General features: G+C 34.7%; 1 protein-coding gene across 2 annotated transcripts in view; it reads right to left on the bottom strand.

Annotated features, from left to right (window-relative positions):
* KIAA2026 (KIAA2026 ortholog) overlaps positions 1-15,810 on the bottom strand; it is a 116,363-nt gene that overhangs the window by 85,117 nt on the left and 15,436 nt on the right. For both annotated transcript variants that reach the window (XM_041761568.1, XM_041761569.1), the window contains one exon: positions 4,793-4,993. In XM_041761568.1, the coding sequence (XP_041617502.1) occupies positions 4,793-4,993 (201 nt within the window). The remainder of the gene's footprint in view (positions 1-4,792; positions 4,994-15,810) is intronic.

Below are 15,810 nucleotides of genomic sequence, written 5' to 3'. Positions count from 1 at the left end.
TTAGAAGTCCTAGTCATAGCAATTAGACAATGAAAAGAAATAAAAGGAATCCCAATCAGCAAGGAAGAAGTCAAACTTTCACTCTCTGAAAGGAGCTGATGTTATATACAGAAAAGCTAAAAGAGTCACCAAAAAACGGCTAGAACTAACAGACCAACTCAGTAAAGTCGCAGGACACAAAATCAACATACAGAAATCTATTACATTTGTACATGCCAGCAATCAAGCAGCAGAAAAAGAAATTAAGTAAGTGGAATCCGTTCCATTTCCAAGTGCACCAAAACCTATATGATACCTAGGAATAATCCTAACCAAAGAGGTAAAAAACCTGTACATTGAAAACTATAAAACAATGGTGAAAGAAATTGGAAATGCACAAAGAAATGGAGAAACAGTCCATGCTCTTGGATGGGAAGAGAAATTTTGTTAAAATGTCTATACTACCCAAAACTATCTATATATTCAATGTAATCCCTATCAAAATAACAGCAGCATTTTTCATAGAGCTAAAACAAAGAATCCTAAAATTTGCATTGGAACCATGAAAGACCCCTATCCCAAATAGCCAAAGCAACCCTGAAAAAGAAAAGGAAAGATGGAGGTGTCACAATTCCAGACCTCAAGCTACATTACAAAGCTGTAGTGATCAAGACAGTATGGTACTAGCATAAAAACAGATCAATTGAACAAAATAGAAAACCCAGAAATGAATCTACAATTATATGGTCAACTAATTTCAAAAGAAGCAGGAAAGAATATGGGAAAAAGCAGTCTCTTCGACAAATGGTATTGGGAAAACTGGACAGTAACATGCAAAAGAATGAACCTGAACCACCTTCTTATACCATATTCAAAAATACACTGAAAATGGATTAAAGACCTAAATGTGAGACCTGAAACCTTAAAAAATACTAGAGGAGAACAAAGGCAGTAACTTCTTTGACATCAGCCATAGCAACTTCTTTTTAGCTATTTCTACTGAGGCTAGGTAAACAAAAGGGAAAATATACTGCTAGGATTACACCAAAATAAAAAGCTGTGTACAGTGAAGGAAACCATCAACAAAACTCAAAGGCAACCTACAGAATGGGAGAAGATATTTGGAAATGACATAGCTGATAAAGAGCTAGTATCCAAAATATATAAAGCACTTATAAAACTCCACACTCAAAAAACAAATAATCCAATTTAAAATATGGATGACATGAAGACATGAATGACAGAAGACACAAATAAGACATTTTTCCAAAGAAGACATTAAGATTGGCCAACAGACACATGAAAAGATGCTTAGCATCACTGATCATTAGGGAAATGCAAATCAAAACTACAATGAGATATTACCTCACACCTGTTAGAATAGCTAAACATCAACAAAACAAGAAACAACAGGTGTTGGCAAGGGTGTGGAGAAAAGGGAACCCTCTTGCACTGTTGATGGGAATGCAAATTGGTGCAGCCACTCTGGAAAATATTATGGAGGTTCCTCAAAAAGTTAAAAATAGAACTACCCTATGATCCAGCAATTGTACTACTAGGTATTTACCTGAAGTATACAAAAATACCAATTCAAAGGGACATATGCTCTGATGTTTATACCACCATTATCTACAATAGCCAAATTATGGAAACAGCCCAAGTGTCTACTGACTAATTTATGGATAAAGAAAATGTGGGGTATACATACAAGGGAATATTACTCAGCCATAAAAAGAACACAATCTTGCCATTTACAAGGACATGATAGAGCTAAGGTGTATTAATAGTAAATAAAATAAGTCAGTCAAAATAAGACTTATGATTTTATTCATATGTGGAATTTAAGAAACAAACAAGCAAAGGTTAAAGAAAAAGAGAGAGACAAACCAAGAAACAGACTATCAACTACAGAGAACATACTGAGAGTTACTTAGAAGGAAAGTAAAATGGGGGACGGGTTAAACATCATAAAAAGATATGCATGCAATAGCAGACTTTCAAACTACATGAAGCAAAATCTTTCAGAATTCAAAGACAAAGAGACAAAGGTCCATACACTAAAATCAACTGTAGTTCTACATATTAGCAACAAAAAATTGTAAGCTGAATATAAAAATGATTTATAGTTTCATCAAAAATATGAATATGTGGATAAAGATAACCAAATATGTAGAAAATGTAATCACTGAATACTAAAAAATATCACTGAAATTTACAATTATCCAGAAACTTATATTCAAAGTACTTACATCCATAATATATAAAAGACAAAATCCATGCAATTTCAATCAAAATTTCCTCAGGCTGTTTTTTTTTTTTGGTAGGAGTTTACAATATGATCTAAATTCCACAGAAATGAGAAAATCCTAGTATAGCCTAATAATTTTGAAAACAAAAAAACAAAATACAAAGCTGGAAGACTTTTATTATCAAATTTCAAAGCTTACTATAAAGCTATAGTAAATGGACTAACCATATGGAAAAAAATAAATTTTTACCTTTACTTCAAACCACACACAAAAATTAACTTCAAATGTATCACAGGCCTAATCATAAAAAATAAAATTTAGAAGTGCTCCTGGGTGGCTCAGTCGGTTGTCAAACTCTTGATTTTGGCTCAGGTCATGATCTCAGGTTGTGAGATGAAGTCCGTGCAGGCTCTGTATTAGGCATGGAGCCTGCTTAAGATTCTCTCTCTGGCCCTCCTACCCCTACTCTCTCTCTCCCTTTCTAAATATAAATTAATCAATCAAAATAAAATAAAATTTAGAGATTTCTGGGGGAGAAAGGGAGAAAATTCATAATCTTAGGTAAGCTTTCTTAGGTCATAAAAAGCACAAAACATTAAAAAAAGAATAAATCTAAAGTGAAAATGTTCTGTTTCTTAAAAAACACTGAAAATGAAAAGGTAGGCAAAAGACTAGGAGAAAATATTTGGAATAAATATATATCTGACAAAGCACTTACATCCATAATATATAAAAGAATTCTTAAAATTCAATAATAAAATGCACAGGAATGATAAAGTGAGAGTAGTGGTTTCTTCTGGGGACAAAGGAAAAATGTAGGGAATACTGATTTAACTATGTTAATTTCTTTAAAAATTACTGAATAGTGGGTACACAGACTTTTATTACAATTTTATTTATTCCTTGCTTCATGTTTAAAATATTTATAATTTAAAACTTAAAAGTTAACACTAAACTCAAATAAAAAGTTTAATTCATATTACTATATGAAATTATTGTAGACCCTAAGATATTTAGTGGATTTTTGCCTGTATCTTATTCACCTATGTTTGACATTAAGCACAGGACACACAAACATATGTAAAACTGGAGAAAAGAAAAAGACTCAGATTCCTAGTTTCCTACTAGATATTTCCCTCATTGCTTCAAACAACTTACTGAAAAGAGTTCACTGATCTTTCCTCATACTATAGACTCAGGCTCTTCTCTTTGCTGGTTCCATCTTTATACGTCATAAGGACAGTGTATTACTTAGGAGCACGAGCTTTAAAGCCAAAATGCCTGGGTTCCAATCTTGATTACCATTCAAAAGTTGCCTGACCTTGGGCAAGTTAATGAATCTCTCTGTACTTCAGGGTAAATGTTAAGTACATTAGAGCTAAACCTGGCAAATAATCATGTTCCGTAACTATTAACTATTCTTTTTATCTTCTTATTGCTGCTATAACTATTATTACAACTATATCCTGACTTATCTTTGTCTCTTCCTTTGTTCCCCCTTAGTATTAAGGAAGGTACTAAGTCTTTACTTGACCACACAACAATCTGACCTCTCTCTCCCTATTTCTGGTCATCAGTAGTGAAGATCTAGACTCCTATAGCTTTCTTCCTACAGGCCTTTTCTCTATTTTCTCTCTATTCCAATCTATTATATACTATTGTCAGATTAATCATTATCCCTTTTCATAAGATCCCCTTTCCTACAGCAGGAGTAGTTCTGTGAGGTTCTGTAGAAGGGGAAAAAAAGGATTTCCAGTGGTTCTGAATTAATCACTAGAATAAAAAGTATGGGGGATAAAGTCTCAAGGTTGAGTTTTAATCATACAAATATCAAAGCAAGCTAAATTATGAAAGTAGCAAAGACATATAAATTGCCTTTGAGTAGCAATAGCAGTTCCCTATTACATCAGCAATCACTCCTACTATAGTTTGAGTCTGAGATTTGATTTAGTATGAAAATCACCAATCATTTTTGAGTAATCACTTACTTCTTAGGGCCCTAGTCTCTTTTGTTATAAATAGTTATATAAATGCCATCAATCTATGCTCCCAGACAGTAGAAGGTAACACTGATTAAGCACAACATTTCTGATGAGCCCAGGGTAAGCTGAGTTAGCCAGAAAGTTAATATCCAATGGAGGAACTGGGAGAGGTGAACTTATGCATCATTTTGAACTACATAATCTCTGAAGTTTCTCCTAATTTTAAAGACTGTGAATCTATTCTAAATATATACAAATCTATATAAAACTCTTCTAATTTAAAATTTGATAACACTTCTATATTCATTTATAATTCATTTAGTAATACTTCTAGAAATCTAGGAAGCATTCTGAAATCTTCTGTAAAAATTATTTTTGTATAGCTTCAAGTAATTTGGTTTGAAATTTAAAACTGTATTTTTAAACAAATTTCATTATGAATTCATACTAGGGTGGCAATATATTTTGTAACACTATAAAATGCACCCAAATTTGATATGAGCACACAAAGGTTATATAGCTGTTCTTTGAAAACCAGTCCTAGAAATCTAAACATGAAACTTTTTTTTTGTTAACATTTACCTTTTTTCTTCTTTTGCTCTCAGCTGTTCTTCCTGTCTCAAAACTTGGACCATTATAGATTCAAAAACTCCACTTGTCAAGCCTGCCAAACTTCGTGGTGTTGACCGACGCCTCGTTGAGGTACATGCAGTTCCCTTTTCATCCTCCAATCCGTAATAGCCTTTAGATGTAACTGCTATCGTTGTCTTTTCTCTCAAGTGCCTTGGAGAAGAATAAGTCAATTCATAAGGTCAAATCTTCTGGGTAAGCAACAAGTCCCCTTAACCAGCATCTTAAGAATAATCTCTTTTGCTAACTGTATAAAAAGTATATAGTTAAACCTTACTTAGCTACACTCAAGATTTTTATCTGCCCTATATTTAATTTCTAATTTTCTATACCCATATCATAAAAATCAGTCTTAGAGACAGTCCCTTCCCTACATTTAAGAAATACACAAATCTTGGTGCACTTAGGTGGCTCAGTTGGTTGGGTGTCTGACTTTGGCTCAGGTCATGATCTTCGGATCCTGGGATCAAGCCCTAAGTGGGCTCCCTACTCAATGGGGAGTCTGCTCTTCCCTCTCGCTCTCCTTCTGTACCTTCCCCTGTGTGTGCTCCCTCTCTAATAATTTTTTTTAAAAACTTTCTTTTTAAAAAAAAGAAATATATAAATCTTTCACATTAAAATTAAAGATTAAAACACTATTAAGGGAAAAAAGTTTATTGTTTGCAAAATTAAATGCAGCTAATCTATACATTTCTTCATATATTTCATACTACCTATTATTGGTATAGGAAAATGTAGAATATTATCAAAACATTTTAAAAGAAAATTCATGGTACATAAACACTTGGGAGAAATTATAAACAAATAAGTACTATAATATATTAAGTATAATAATATGTAATTGCAAATCTGGAAACCTGACTTACCTATAAAAAGAATCTAGGAATCAAGATTCTCTCTTCAATGTCACACCTATGTCTCCCTACCCTATAATATTCATTCTATTAATGCACTAAGATACTAATCTAATACTTGAAAATAATACTGATAGAAAAGTTTCTCAGTAGTTTAATTATCCATAAATCCCCTTAGTGAATTTGAAATAATTGATTAAAAACATTTATACTAAAAAGGAAACATTAATCTTACCAAGTTTTTTAGTCTAAATCAAAACCTGATTCTGAACTTTCATCTATAAAAAGGGCTTATCATTAAAAAGGCATCAGGGAAAACATCTGCTTTTCTATCTTTGTAAAATATGCCAGAACATCTGAAGTTTTTTTTTTAATGGTATATACACTTTTTAAAAGATTATTTATTTATTCATGAGACACACACACACACACAGAGGCAGAGACATAGGCAGAGGGAGAAGCAGGCTCCCTGAGGGAAGCCTGATGTGGGACTCAATCCCAGGACCCCAGGATCATGACCTGAGCCTAAGGCAGATGCTCAACCACTGAGCTACCCAGGCATATGACATCTGAAAATTTTAAACATGTTGTTTCTACAAGGGCAAAATCAAGTCAATACCCCAAGTAAGTATTAAATAGGCTAGATGAATTGTATGTAAATTAAAAGTTGACCCTGTAATCAAATTTTCCTGCTTTCCTGTAGGCTTTTCCTAATACAAAATAGGGTAAGGTTTAACAAAACAAACCTTTACAGCATGAAATACAATCAAATGCCTTTCCATCTTGGACTTTGTTCACAGTGGTTTGTGATATATAATAAACACAGTGGTTGTGATATATAATAAACACAGTGGTTTATTACCCCAGGAAGAACTGATTGCTATAAGCAATCTCAGTCTCAAGGCCATCTGAAGCAAGGTTCTATTGAACTATGGCACTGCTATATGTTTTCTTTGTTATAAGGACATAATGTTGTAACCAATTCAGCTTTAAGTAACACATGAACTTTTAGTTTTCAAGTAATCCTGAAGAACCTAGGCTGATCGAGCAATAATGTTTCAGGCTGTGATTTTTTTTATGTACAATAGCATATATCTATCTGTACGATGGCTAACTGGGCCAAAAGGAATGTGGGCCAAAAGATAATAAGCTGACTGGCAATAACAGACACTGAATGAGTATATCTGAGATCATTTTAAAGGTGAACTAACTAGTTCTATAATTTTAATTACTTCTTCATCAATACTATTGGAAGAGAACATTAATGAACAATATTGCATTGAAACATGATAGCTCAAAGGTCACAGTGTATGTAGAGCACTGGGGATAAAAGGAGTTGAGGGAAATAGTAAGTCACATGGCTAAATTATTATGTAATAAACGAGTCAGAAACTTTATCCTTTAACTTCACTCCTACTTTTTTAAATAGTTATTTTCTCAGAACAAAGACCAAAGAGAAATTAATATCCTTCACTTGTAATCAGAAATTAAAAAGGTATGTATTTTGATATTTGTCATTCAAGATTAAAATACAAGAGAGAAAACTATGATGTCTCTTTCATATCAACGTGCAAAGATTAAAAAGATATATCACTCAGTGTTGGGGAGAATATGAAAAGAAAAATTTTCATAAAACATTATTGAATATATAAAATTGGCACAGCATTTCTGGAAATCAATTTGGTAATGATCATTAAGATTTAATGTGCACATATCTTTTTGACCCATCACAGTCCTAAGAATTTACCCTACAGACGTATCTCCACAACTGTGAGCAATCTCTTTCTCTGCCCCCTCTTCTCCCACACAGAGTATTACTGAAAAAGAACAACCTGTAAACATAAATGTCCTTTTATATACAACATGGATTAAACAATGTATACCATAATATGGAATAACATCCATTCATCAAAAGGAATTAGGAAGTCTGTATATACTCACTGTAAAAGATGTATTACACCGCTGAATGTAAACCAGTTTCTGAATATATCTTTTAACCCAAAAGGAATTATATATATGTAAATGTAAAAATACATATGGCACTAAGCAGTATGTGTGTTTGTTTGAAGTTCTAACTCTCACCTAGACTATTGCAATCTCTTCATGACAGGCATCCTGGCTTCTATTCTGATCTCCTTACAATCTATTCATGCAGCAACCCAGGTAATGAGATCATATCATTCCCCTACTCTGTCTCCTCCAAAGACTTTCAGTTACACTTAAAATCCATAATTCTGAAGACCTACAAGATCCAGTGTAACATGACCCTTATCTACCTCAGACTTCACTTTCTACCACTCCGTTCATTATAGCTTTGTATTCTGGCCACAAACGTCTGTGTTATTCTCAGTCACACCAACATCAGCTTTGCCTTTCCCCTTGTCCTCATGTAAGGCACTCCTCTCCCAAATATCTGTATGGCTAGGTATTAACATTTCTTCCAAATCAGTTCAAATGCAGCTTATTTGAAAGGACTTCCCTGACCAACATAACTAATAAAGGATTCCCTGTCACTCCTCTTTGTTCCCTTACTCATTTCTTTTTTCTCCCCTGTTTATCACTACATTATACTGTATAATTATCTATTTATTTGGTAATTTTCGATCCTACCAGAATGAAAGTTCCAGAAGATAAAGATTTCGTTTGTAACGGATGTAACCTCAGAGCCTCAAACACATACACATACACACACACCCACACGCAATATTTGGAAGGATATAAGCAATTTATTCGTCATTTTAAATTTACATACATAATTTAAGATGAAAAATTCCAGTCAACTATTTTCTCTACAGTAAAATACCTATTAAATATTTGTTACTAACTACCTAGTCTTCATTTATCAGAGAATAAAATGCAGAAAGATAAAAATAAGTAAGTCTCACCTCCAAATAATACTTGTCAGATAATTAACAATCAAAACACTACACTAAAATAACTCTCCTTTTCTAAAATTCAAGTTTTCCTACCTATTAGGAAAATTATTTTATAAAATCAGTCTGACAATAGTTTGAAAATAACAGATTGCTAACTATTAGCAAAAGCTTAGCAATAATTACAGTTGACTCACTGAGTTTAGTTATCCTTTTTTCTTTTTCACAAAGCATGAAATGTCTTTTCTGTGTTGCTAATACATTCCAAATTTCAGAATTCAGAGGCTTAATTCTGTTTCAAATTATTAAAGTAGTAAGAAAGTGAATTGATATTAAGCTTTACTTATGGTTAATGTATGTACTAACACTACCCTCTCCCCCACTAAAAATGGATGTTTGAAAAGGTTTCATTATGTGATTTTGTTGTTGTTGTTGTCACCTATAAAATTCTATCTGCATAATTATAACTTGGAAATAATTATCTAATCTGTTTAAAAATACTATAGTGTTTCAGTCATTTTTGTAATCTATTTACTTAAACATTTTTTCAATGCAACTATAGCCCTCAGGGTCTTGGCAAGATAAACTAAAAAGTAGATGATGCTTAGGGATGCCTGGTGGCTCAGTGATAAAGCATCTGCCTTCGGCTCAGGTCATGATCCTCAAGGTCCTGGGACAGAGTTCCACATCGGGCTCCCCATGTGGAGTCTGTTTCTCCCTCTGCCTGTCTCTGCCTCTGTTTCTCATGCATAAATAAATAAAATCTTAAAAAAAAAAAAAGGAGGTGATGTTTAATGAAGAGACTATTCACAAATGTATAGCCAAGGTTAAGGAAAAACTAGAAAGGGATGCCACTCTTGGGCCAGGTAGGTAGCTATGCTCAAAAGGAGAAAGAGAAGGGATAGTTATGGAACAAAGAATCCTATAAGTATCGAAGAGGGCCACAGAATGATGGAGCACAGTTACTGACAATTTGTTGCCCAGCAAAGAGAAAGCTGTTAGAATACCCCAACCCTCTCTGTCCTCCTGTCAGTGCCTCCCACCGACTGAACCCAATCAGATGCCAGAGCACAGGCAGACCGGTTGATGCAGTCCTTAGAAATCAACCTTCTGGAACACGGAGCACAGAGCACACTGCACAAAGATGGAGAATAGATTTGGAGGGACAAATGAAAATTATCCAGCAAAACAGAACTTTCACATCAGTATTCAAGAGCAACTAATTAAAATTAGGGAAGACAGGACTCTTACTGGTGAATTTCAACAAAAACTTTTGCCTGTTTGATAAGCATCACACTGTAGTCAGCCCAGCTTACAATGCCCTTCTTCTACCTGGATTTATGCATCTTTAGGAGTTCTGAACTACAAAAGCTATTAAAACCAAGTACCAAAATAAACTTAAAAGAAACCTTTCAAATAGCTTTATAGCTAACTATTGAACCAAGATTTATAAAACTAATGAAGTATCACAATGCTCTCACCCATACTAATGTTTTGTAACATTATGTTAAAACTTATTTTTAAAATAAGCTTAAAAAAAAATAAAATAAAATAAAATAAAATAAGCTTAAACTTTCATGTTTAAGTATCTAGACTGTAACACTTTACAATATATAAAACATAATAGTACAGAATATGATTAAATGATTCATATAGAAAAATTGAGGGTACATAGTCAAAATATTTTCTTCTTTGGAAACCAGATCATTAAAGTTTGGAAATCACTGCTCTCAGATTCAGCTGCATCAAATACTCAAAAAAGTCTTCAGGAAAAAATAAGTCTTCATACCTACAAAAAGTATTTTTGCATTTATCAGACTATGAAATTTATTTCTCACTTGATATTCTTTACATTCTATTCTCTCAGTTAACTTTTATTCCCCCCCACATTTTTAAAAAGAGGCTTTATTTATTTTAGAGCAATAGAGCACAGGGGAGAAGGGGCAGAGGGAGAAAGTCTCAAGCAGATTCCACAATGAGCACAGAGCCCACAGGAGGCTCCATCTCACAATCATGAAATCACAACCTCAGCAAAACCAAGAGTCCCAGACTTAACCAACTGCCACCACTCAGGCATCCCATCCCCTCTGCCCCTACATTTTTAACTCATCGTGTCATCCAGACCTCCAATCCTTTATTCGATTCCTTCATTTGCTCTAATGATAATTCAGCCTCTTTTAGCCATTCACATAGACAAGTATTGGGACCAACATTAAGACAAACCTCTTATCTCTCTTAACAATTATCTGTCTCAGGCATTCCATCTCTTTCTTGCATCTCAGCCAAAAACTCCTTCATTCCTAATACCTACATTACTAAGCACTACAGGAAAAATCACCACCTTGTACTTGGTTGCCTGTATAACCTAAATTGAATTCAACCCCACCTAAGAGGACTTTTTTAACAGCAATTTAAAAACACTATCATTATTCAAACAGCAATTTCAAAATATAATCAAACACTTCACTCCATTACCCATCATAAAACTTAGTAACTGATTTTCCCCACCACTTGTTTCATAGAGAGAACGGTAGGTTTTTTGTCTTTTTCTTTATGTAGGCTCCATACCCAGCATGAAGCCCAATGAAGGGCTTGAACTTACAACCTTTTTTTTTTTTTTTTAAATTTTTTTTTTATTTATTTATGATAGTCACAGAGAGATAGAGAGAGAGGCAGAGACACAGGCAGAGGGAGAAGCAGGCTCCATGCACCGGGAGCCCGATGTGGGATTCGATCCCGGGTCTCCAGGATTGCGCCCTGGGCCAAAGGCAGGCGCCAAACCGCTGCGCCACCCAGGGATCCCTTGAACTTACAACCTTAAGATCAAGACCTGATATCAAGGGATCCCTGGGTGGCGCAGCGGTTTGGCGCCTGCCTTTGGCCCAGGGCGCGATCCTGGAGGCCCGGGATCGAATCCCACGTCAGGCTCCCGGTGCATTGGAGCCTGCTTCTCCCTCTGCCTGTGTTTCTGGCTCTGTCTCTGCCTGTGTCTCTGGCTCTGTCTCTCCTTCTATCTCTCAAGAATAAATAAATAAAATCTTTAAAAAAAAAATAATTAAAAAAAAAAAAAAAAAAAGAAAAAAAAAAGACCTGATATCAAGAGTCAGACGCTTAACCAACTGAGCCACCCAGAAGCCCTGAAGTTTTTGTGGAAGAGCTCCCACTTCCTACTTCTCACTGAACAAAATTATCTAAATGTTACTTTAAATTGCAGTGAAAAAATGTGCTCTTCATTCTCTTGCCAAAAGCTAATCCCACCACAAGTTTTCAGAATTCATATTCCATTTACTATCTTCTACAAATTCAACATCTACATGCTAGCTGTCTTTATAGCATACAAACATGTAAAACTTTATCTTAAAAACAAACCACCCCCCTCCCCCCAAAAAAACCCCACCATTCCCCTTGATGGGACAACTCAGTCAGTTAAGCATCTGACTCTTGGTTTTGGCTCAGGTTCATGATCTCAGGGCATGAGACTGAGCCCTGAGATTGAGATTCTCTACCTCTCCCTTGCCCCTCCCCCTGCTCTTGTTCTCATGCTAACATAAAATCTTTAAATGAAAAAAACCATTCCCCTTGAAAAGAGTGACATCTAAATTCTCTGCCATTTCATGTTTCATTCACATACCAACCTAGCATTTGCCTGCACTTACTGAAATCACTATTCCAAATGATCTATTTTTAAACCTCAAACAATATTTTAATGAAATTTTTTATTTGAATTCCATTATAGTTACCAAACGCTATTTATTGTATTACTTTTAGGTGTATGAAATAGTGATTCAACAATTCCATACATACTCAGTGCTCATTATCCTAAGTGTACTGCGTAATCCCCATCGCATAGTTCACCTATTCCCCACCCACCTCCCCCCTGATAACTATCAGTTTCTCTATAGTTAAGAGTCTGTTTGTTTTGTCTTCTCCCCCTCCTTTGCTTGTCTTACTTCTCAAATTCCACCTATGAGTGAAATCATACAGTATCTTTTTAAAAAAATATTTTTACTTATTCATGAGAAACACAGAGAGAGAGTGTGAGAGAGAGAGAGAGAGGGGCAGAGACACAGGCAGAGGGAGCCCGATGTGGGACTCGGATCCTGGGACTCCAGGATCATGCCCTGGGCTGAAGGCAGGCGCTAAACCACTGAGCCACCCAGGGATCCCAGTATCTATCTTTTCCTGACTTATTTTAATAGCTTCATCCATGTCATTGCAAATGACAAGATTTCATTCGTTTTTATGGCTGAATAATATTCCACTGTAGATCCATGCCACTATTTCTTTATTCATCTTTCAGTTGATGGACACTTAGGCTTCCTCCATAATTCCTCCTTCCACCATAATTATCTACATAAATTGTAGACAATGTTGGTATAAACATAGGGGCACATGTATCCCTCTGAATTAGTGTTCTTGTATTCTTTGGGTAAATACTCAGTAGTTCAACTACTGGATCACAGTCATTCTATTTTTAACTTTTTGAGGAAACTCAATACTGTTTTCCAGAATGGCTGCATCAATTTGCATTCCTACCAAGAGTGCACAAGTGTTCCTTTTTTCCACATCCTCACCAACATTTGTTTCTTGTGTTGTTGATTTTAATCTTTCTGATGATAGCTTACTGTAGTTTTGATTTGCATTTCTCTGATGATCAGTAATGCTGAGCATCTCTTCAGGTGTCTTTTGACCATTTGTATGTCTTCTTTGAAGAAATGTCCTCCCCAATTTTTAACTGGATTATTTATTTTTTTGGTGTTGTTTCATAAATTCTTTATATATATCTCAATACTGACCATTTATCAGATATGTCATTTCCAAATATCTTCTCCCATTCTGTAGGTTGCTTTTTAGTTTTGTTGATGGAAGTTTCCCTTGCTATGCAGAAGCTTTTATTTTGAGATAGTCCCATAAGTATATTTTTGTTTTTCTTTCCTTTTGCCTGATGAGACATATTCAGAAAAAAGTTGCTACAAAAAAAAAAGAAAAAGAAAAAGAAAAAAGTTGCTACAGCTGATGTTGAAGAAGTTAGTGCCTGTGTTCTCTTCTAGGATTTTCAGAGTTTCATATTTTACATTCAGGTCTTTTGAATTTAGTTTTCTATATGGTATCAGAAAATGGTTCAGGTTTCATTCTTTTGCATGTTGCTGTCCAGTTTTCCCAACACCATTTGTTAAAGAGATTTAATTTTTTCTCAGTTGATATTCTTTCCTACTTTAATTAGCCCTGTAAGTTTGGGTCCACTTCTGGGTTTCCTATTATCTATGTGTTTATTTTTGTGACAGTACCATACTGTTTCGATCACTACAACTTTATAATGTAACTTGAAATCCAGAATTGTGAAGCCTCCAGCTTTGCTTTTCTTTTGCAAGATTGCTTTGGCTATTTAAAGTCTTCTGTGGTTCTGTGCAAATTTTAGGATTCTTTGTTCTAGCTCTGTAAAAAATGCTGGTGGTATTCTGACAGGGATTGCATTGAATCTGTAGATAGTTTTGGGTGTTATAGACATTTTAACAATATTTGTTCTTCCAATTCATGAGCATAGAATGCTTCTCCATTTCTTTGTGTCATATCCAATTTCTTTCACCATTGTTTTATAGTTTTCAGAGTGCAGGTCTTTTACCTGTTCGGTTAGGTTTATTCCTAGGTTCTTATGGTTTTGGTGCAATTATAAATGGAACTGATTCCTTAATTTTTCTTTCTGCTGGTTCATTACTGGTGTATAGAAATGCAACAGATTTCTGTATGTTGGATTTTGTGTCCAGCGACTTTACTGAATTTATGTACCAGTTCTAACAGTTTTTTGGTGGAGTCTTTAGGGTTTTCTTTTTTTTTTTTTTTTTTTTTTAAATTTTTTTTTTTAATTTTTTATTTATTTATGATAGTCACAGAGAGAGAGAGAGAGGCAGAGACACAGGCGGAGGGAGAAGCAGGCTCCATGCACCGGGAGGCTGATGTGGGATTCGATCCCGGGTCTCCAGGATCGCGCCCTGGGCCAAAGGCAGGCGCCAAACCGCTGCGCCACCCAGGGATCCCAGGGTTTTCTATACATAGTATCATGTCATCTCCAAATAGTGAAAGTTGACTTCTTTCTCATAGACTTGGATTCCTTTTATTTCTTTTCATTGTCTGATTGCTGTGGCTAGGACTATGTTGAATTAAAGTCCTAAGAGTGGACATCCCTGTCTTCTTCCTGACCTTAGGCAAACAGCTCTCTTTGGAAAAATGTCTATTCATGTTATCTGCCTACTTTTCAATTAGATTATTCATTTCTTGGGTGTTGAGTTTTGTTAAGTTCAACATCACTGATCATCAGGGAAATACAAATCATAAACCACAATTATACTCCGAGGTATTTACCCCTCAAATACAAAAATACTAATTCAAAGGGATACATGCACCCCAATACAATAGCCAAATTATGGAAAGAGCCCAAGTGTTCATCAACTGATAAATCGATAAATAAGATGTAGGCTATATATACATGGGAATATTACTCAGACATAAAAGAAGAATGAAATCTTGCCATTTGCACCAACACAGATGGAGCTAGAGAATTTTTATGCTAAGTGAACTAAGTCAAAAAAGATAAATACCATATGATTTCACTTATATGTGGAATTTAAGAAACAATACAAATGAGCAAAAGGAAAAAAGATAGAGGCAAACCAAGAAACAGACTCTTCACTGTAGAGAACAAACTGATGGTCACCAGAGGAGAGATGGGCAGGGGGATGGGTTAAATAGTAGGTGAGAGGGATTAACAAGGGCACTTATAATGAGCACCAAGTAATGTATGGAAGTGTTAAATTGCTATATTGTACACCTGAAACGAATATTACACTGTATGTTAACTAAATGGTATTTACATAAAAACATAAAAAAATAGATTGGAACACACTAAGAATTCAATGTATTATATAAATGGTATAACAAAACAATGGAAAAAATAATGCTGCAACAACTGGCTGAATGTGAGAGAAAATAAAGGTGGATTTCAACCTCACTCCTTGAACAAAACAAAGTCCAGAGAGATCCATTCATTTGTTCGTTCATTCATGTATTCCTTCATTCGATATTAATTACTTATAGATAGTGGACTAAGTGTTGGCAACACAAGATCAACAAAGGCAAGATTCCTATCCTTACTGAAAATATACAAAATAATATACAAAAAGTGAGTGAACAAACACATACATACAAACATAAGTTCTAACTGTAAGTTACATACTGTAAGTTCTGG

Source organism: Vulpes lagopus, chromosome 7, assembly GCF_018345385.1.
Source record: "Vulpes lagopus strain Blue_001 chromosome 7, ASM1834538v1, whole genome shotgun sequence".
NCBI lineage: Eukaryota > Metazoa > Chordata > Mammalia > Carnivora > Canidae > Vulpes > Vulpes lagopus.
Note: the sequence above shows the minus strand (reverse complement) of the source record. Positions and strands in the feature narration are given on the sequence as shown.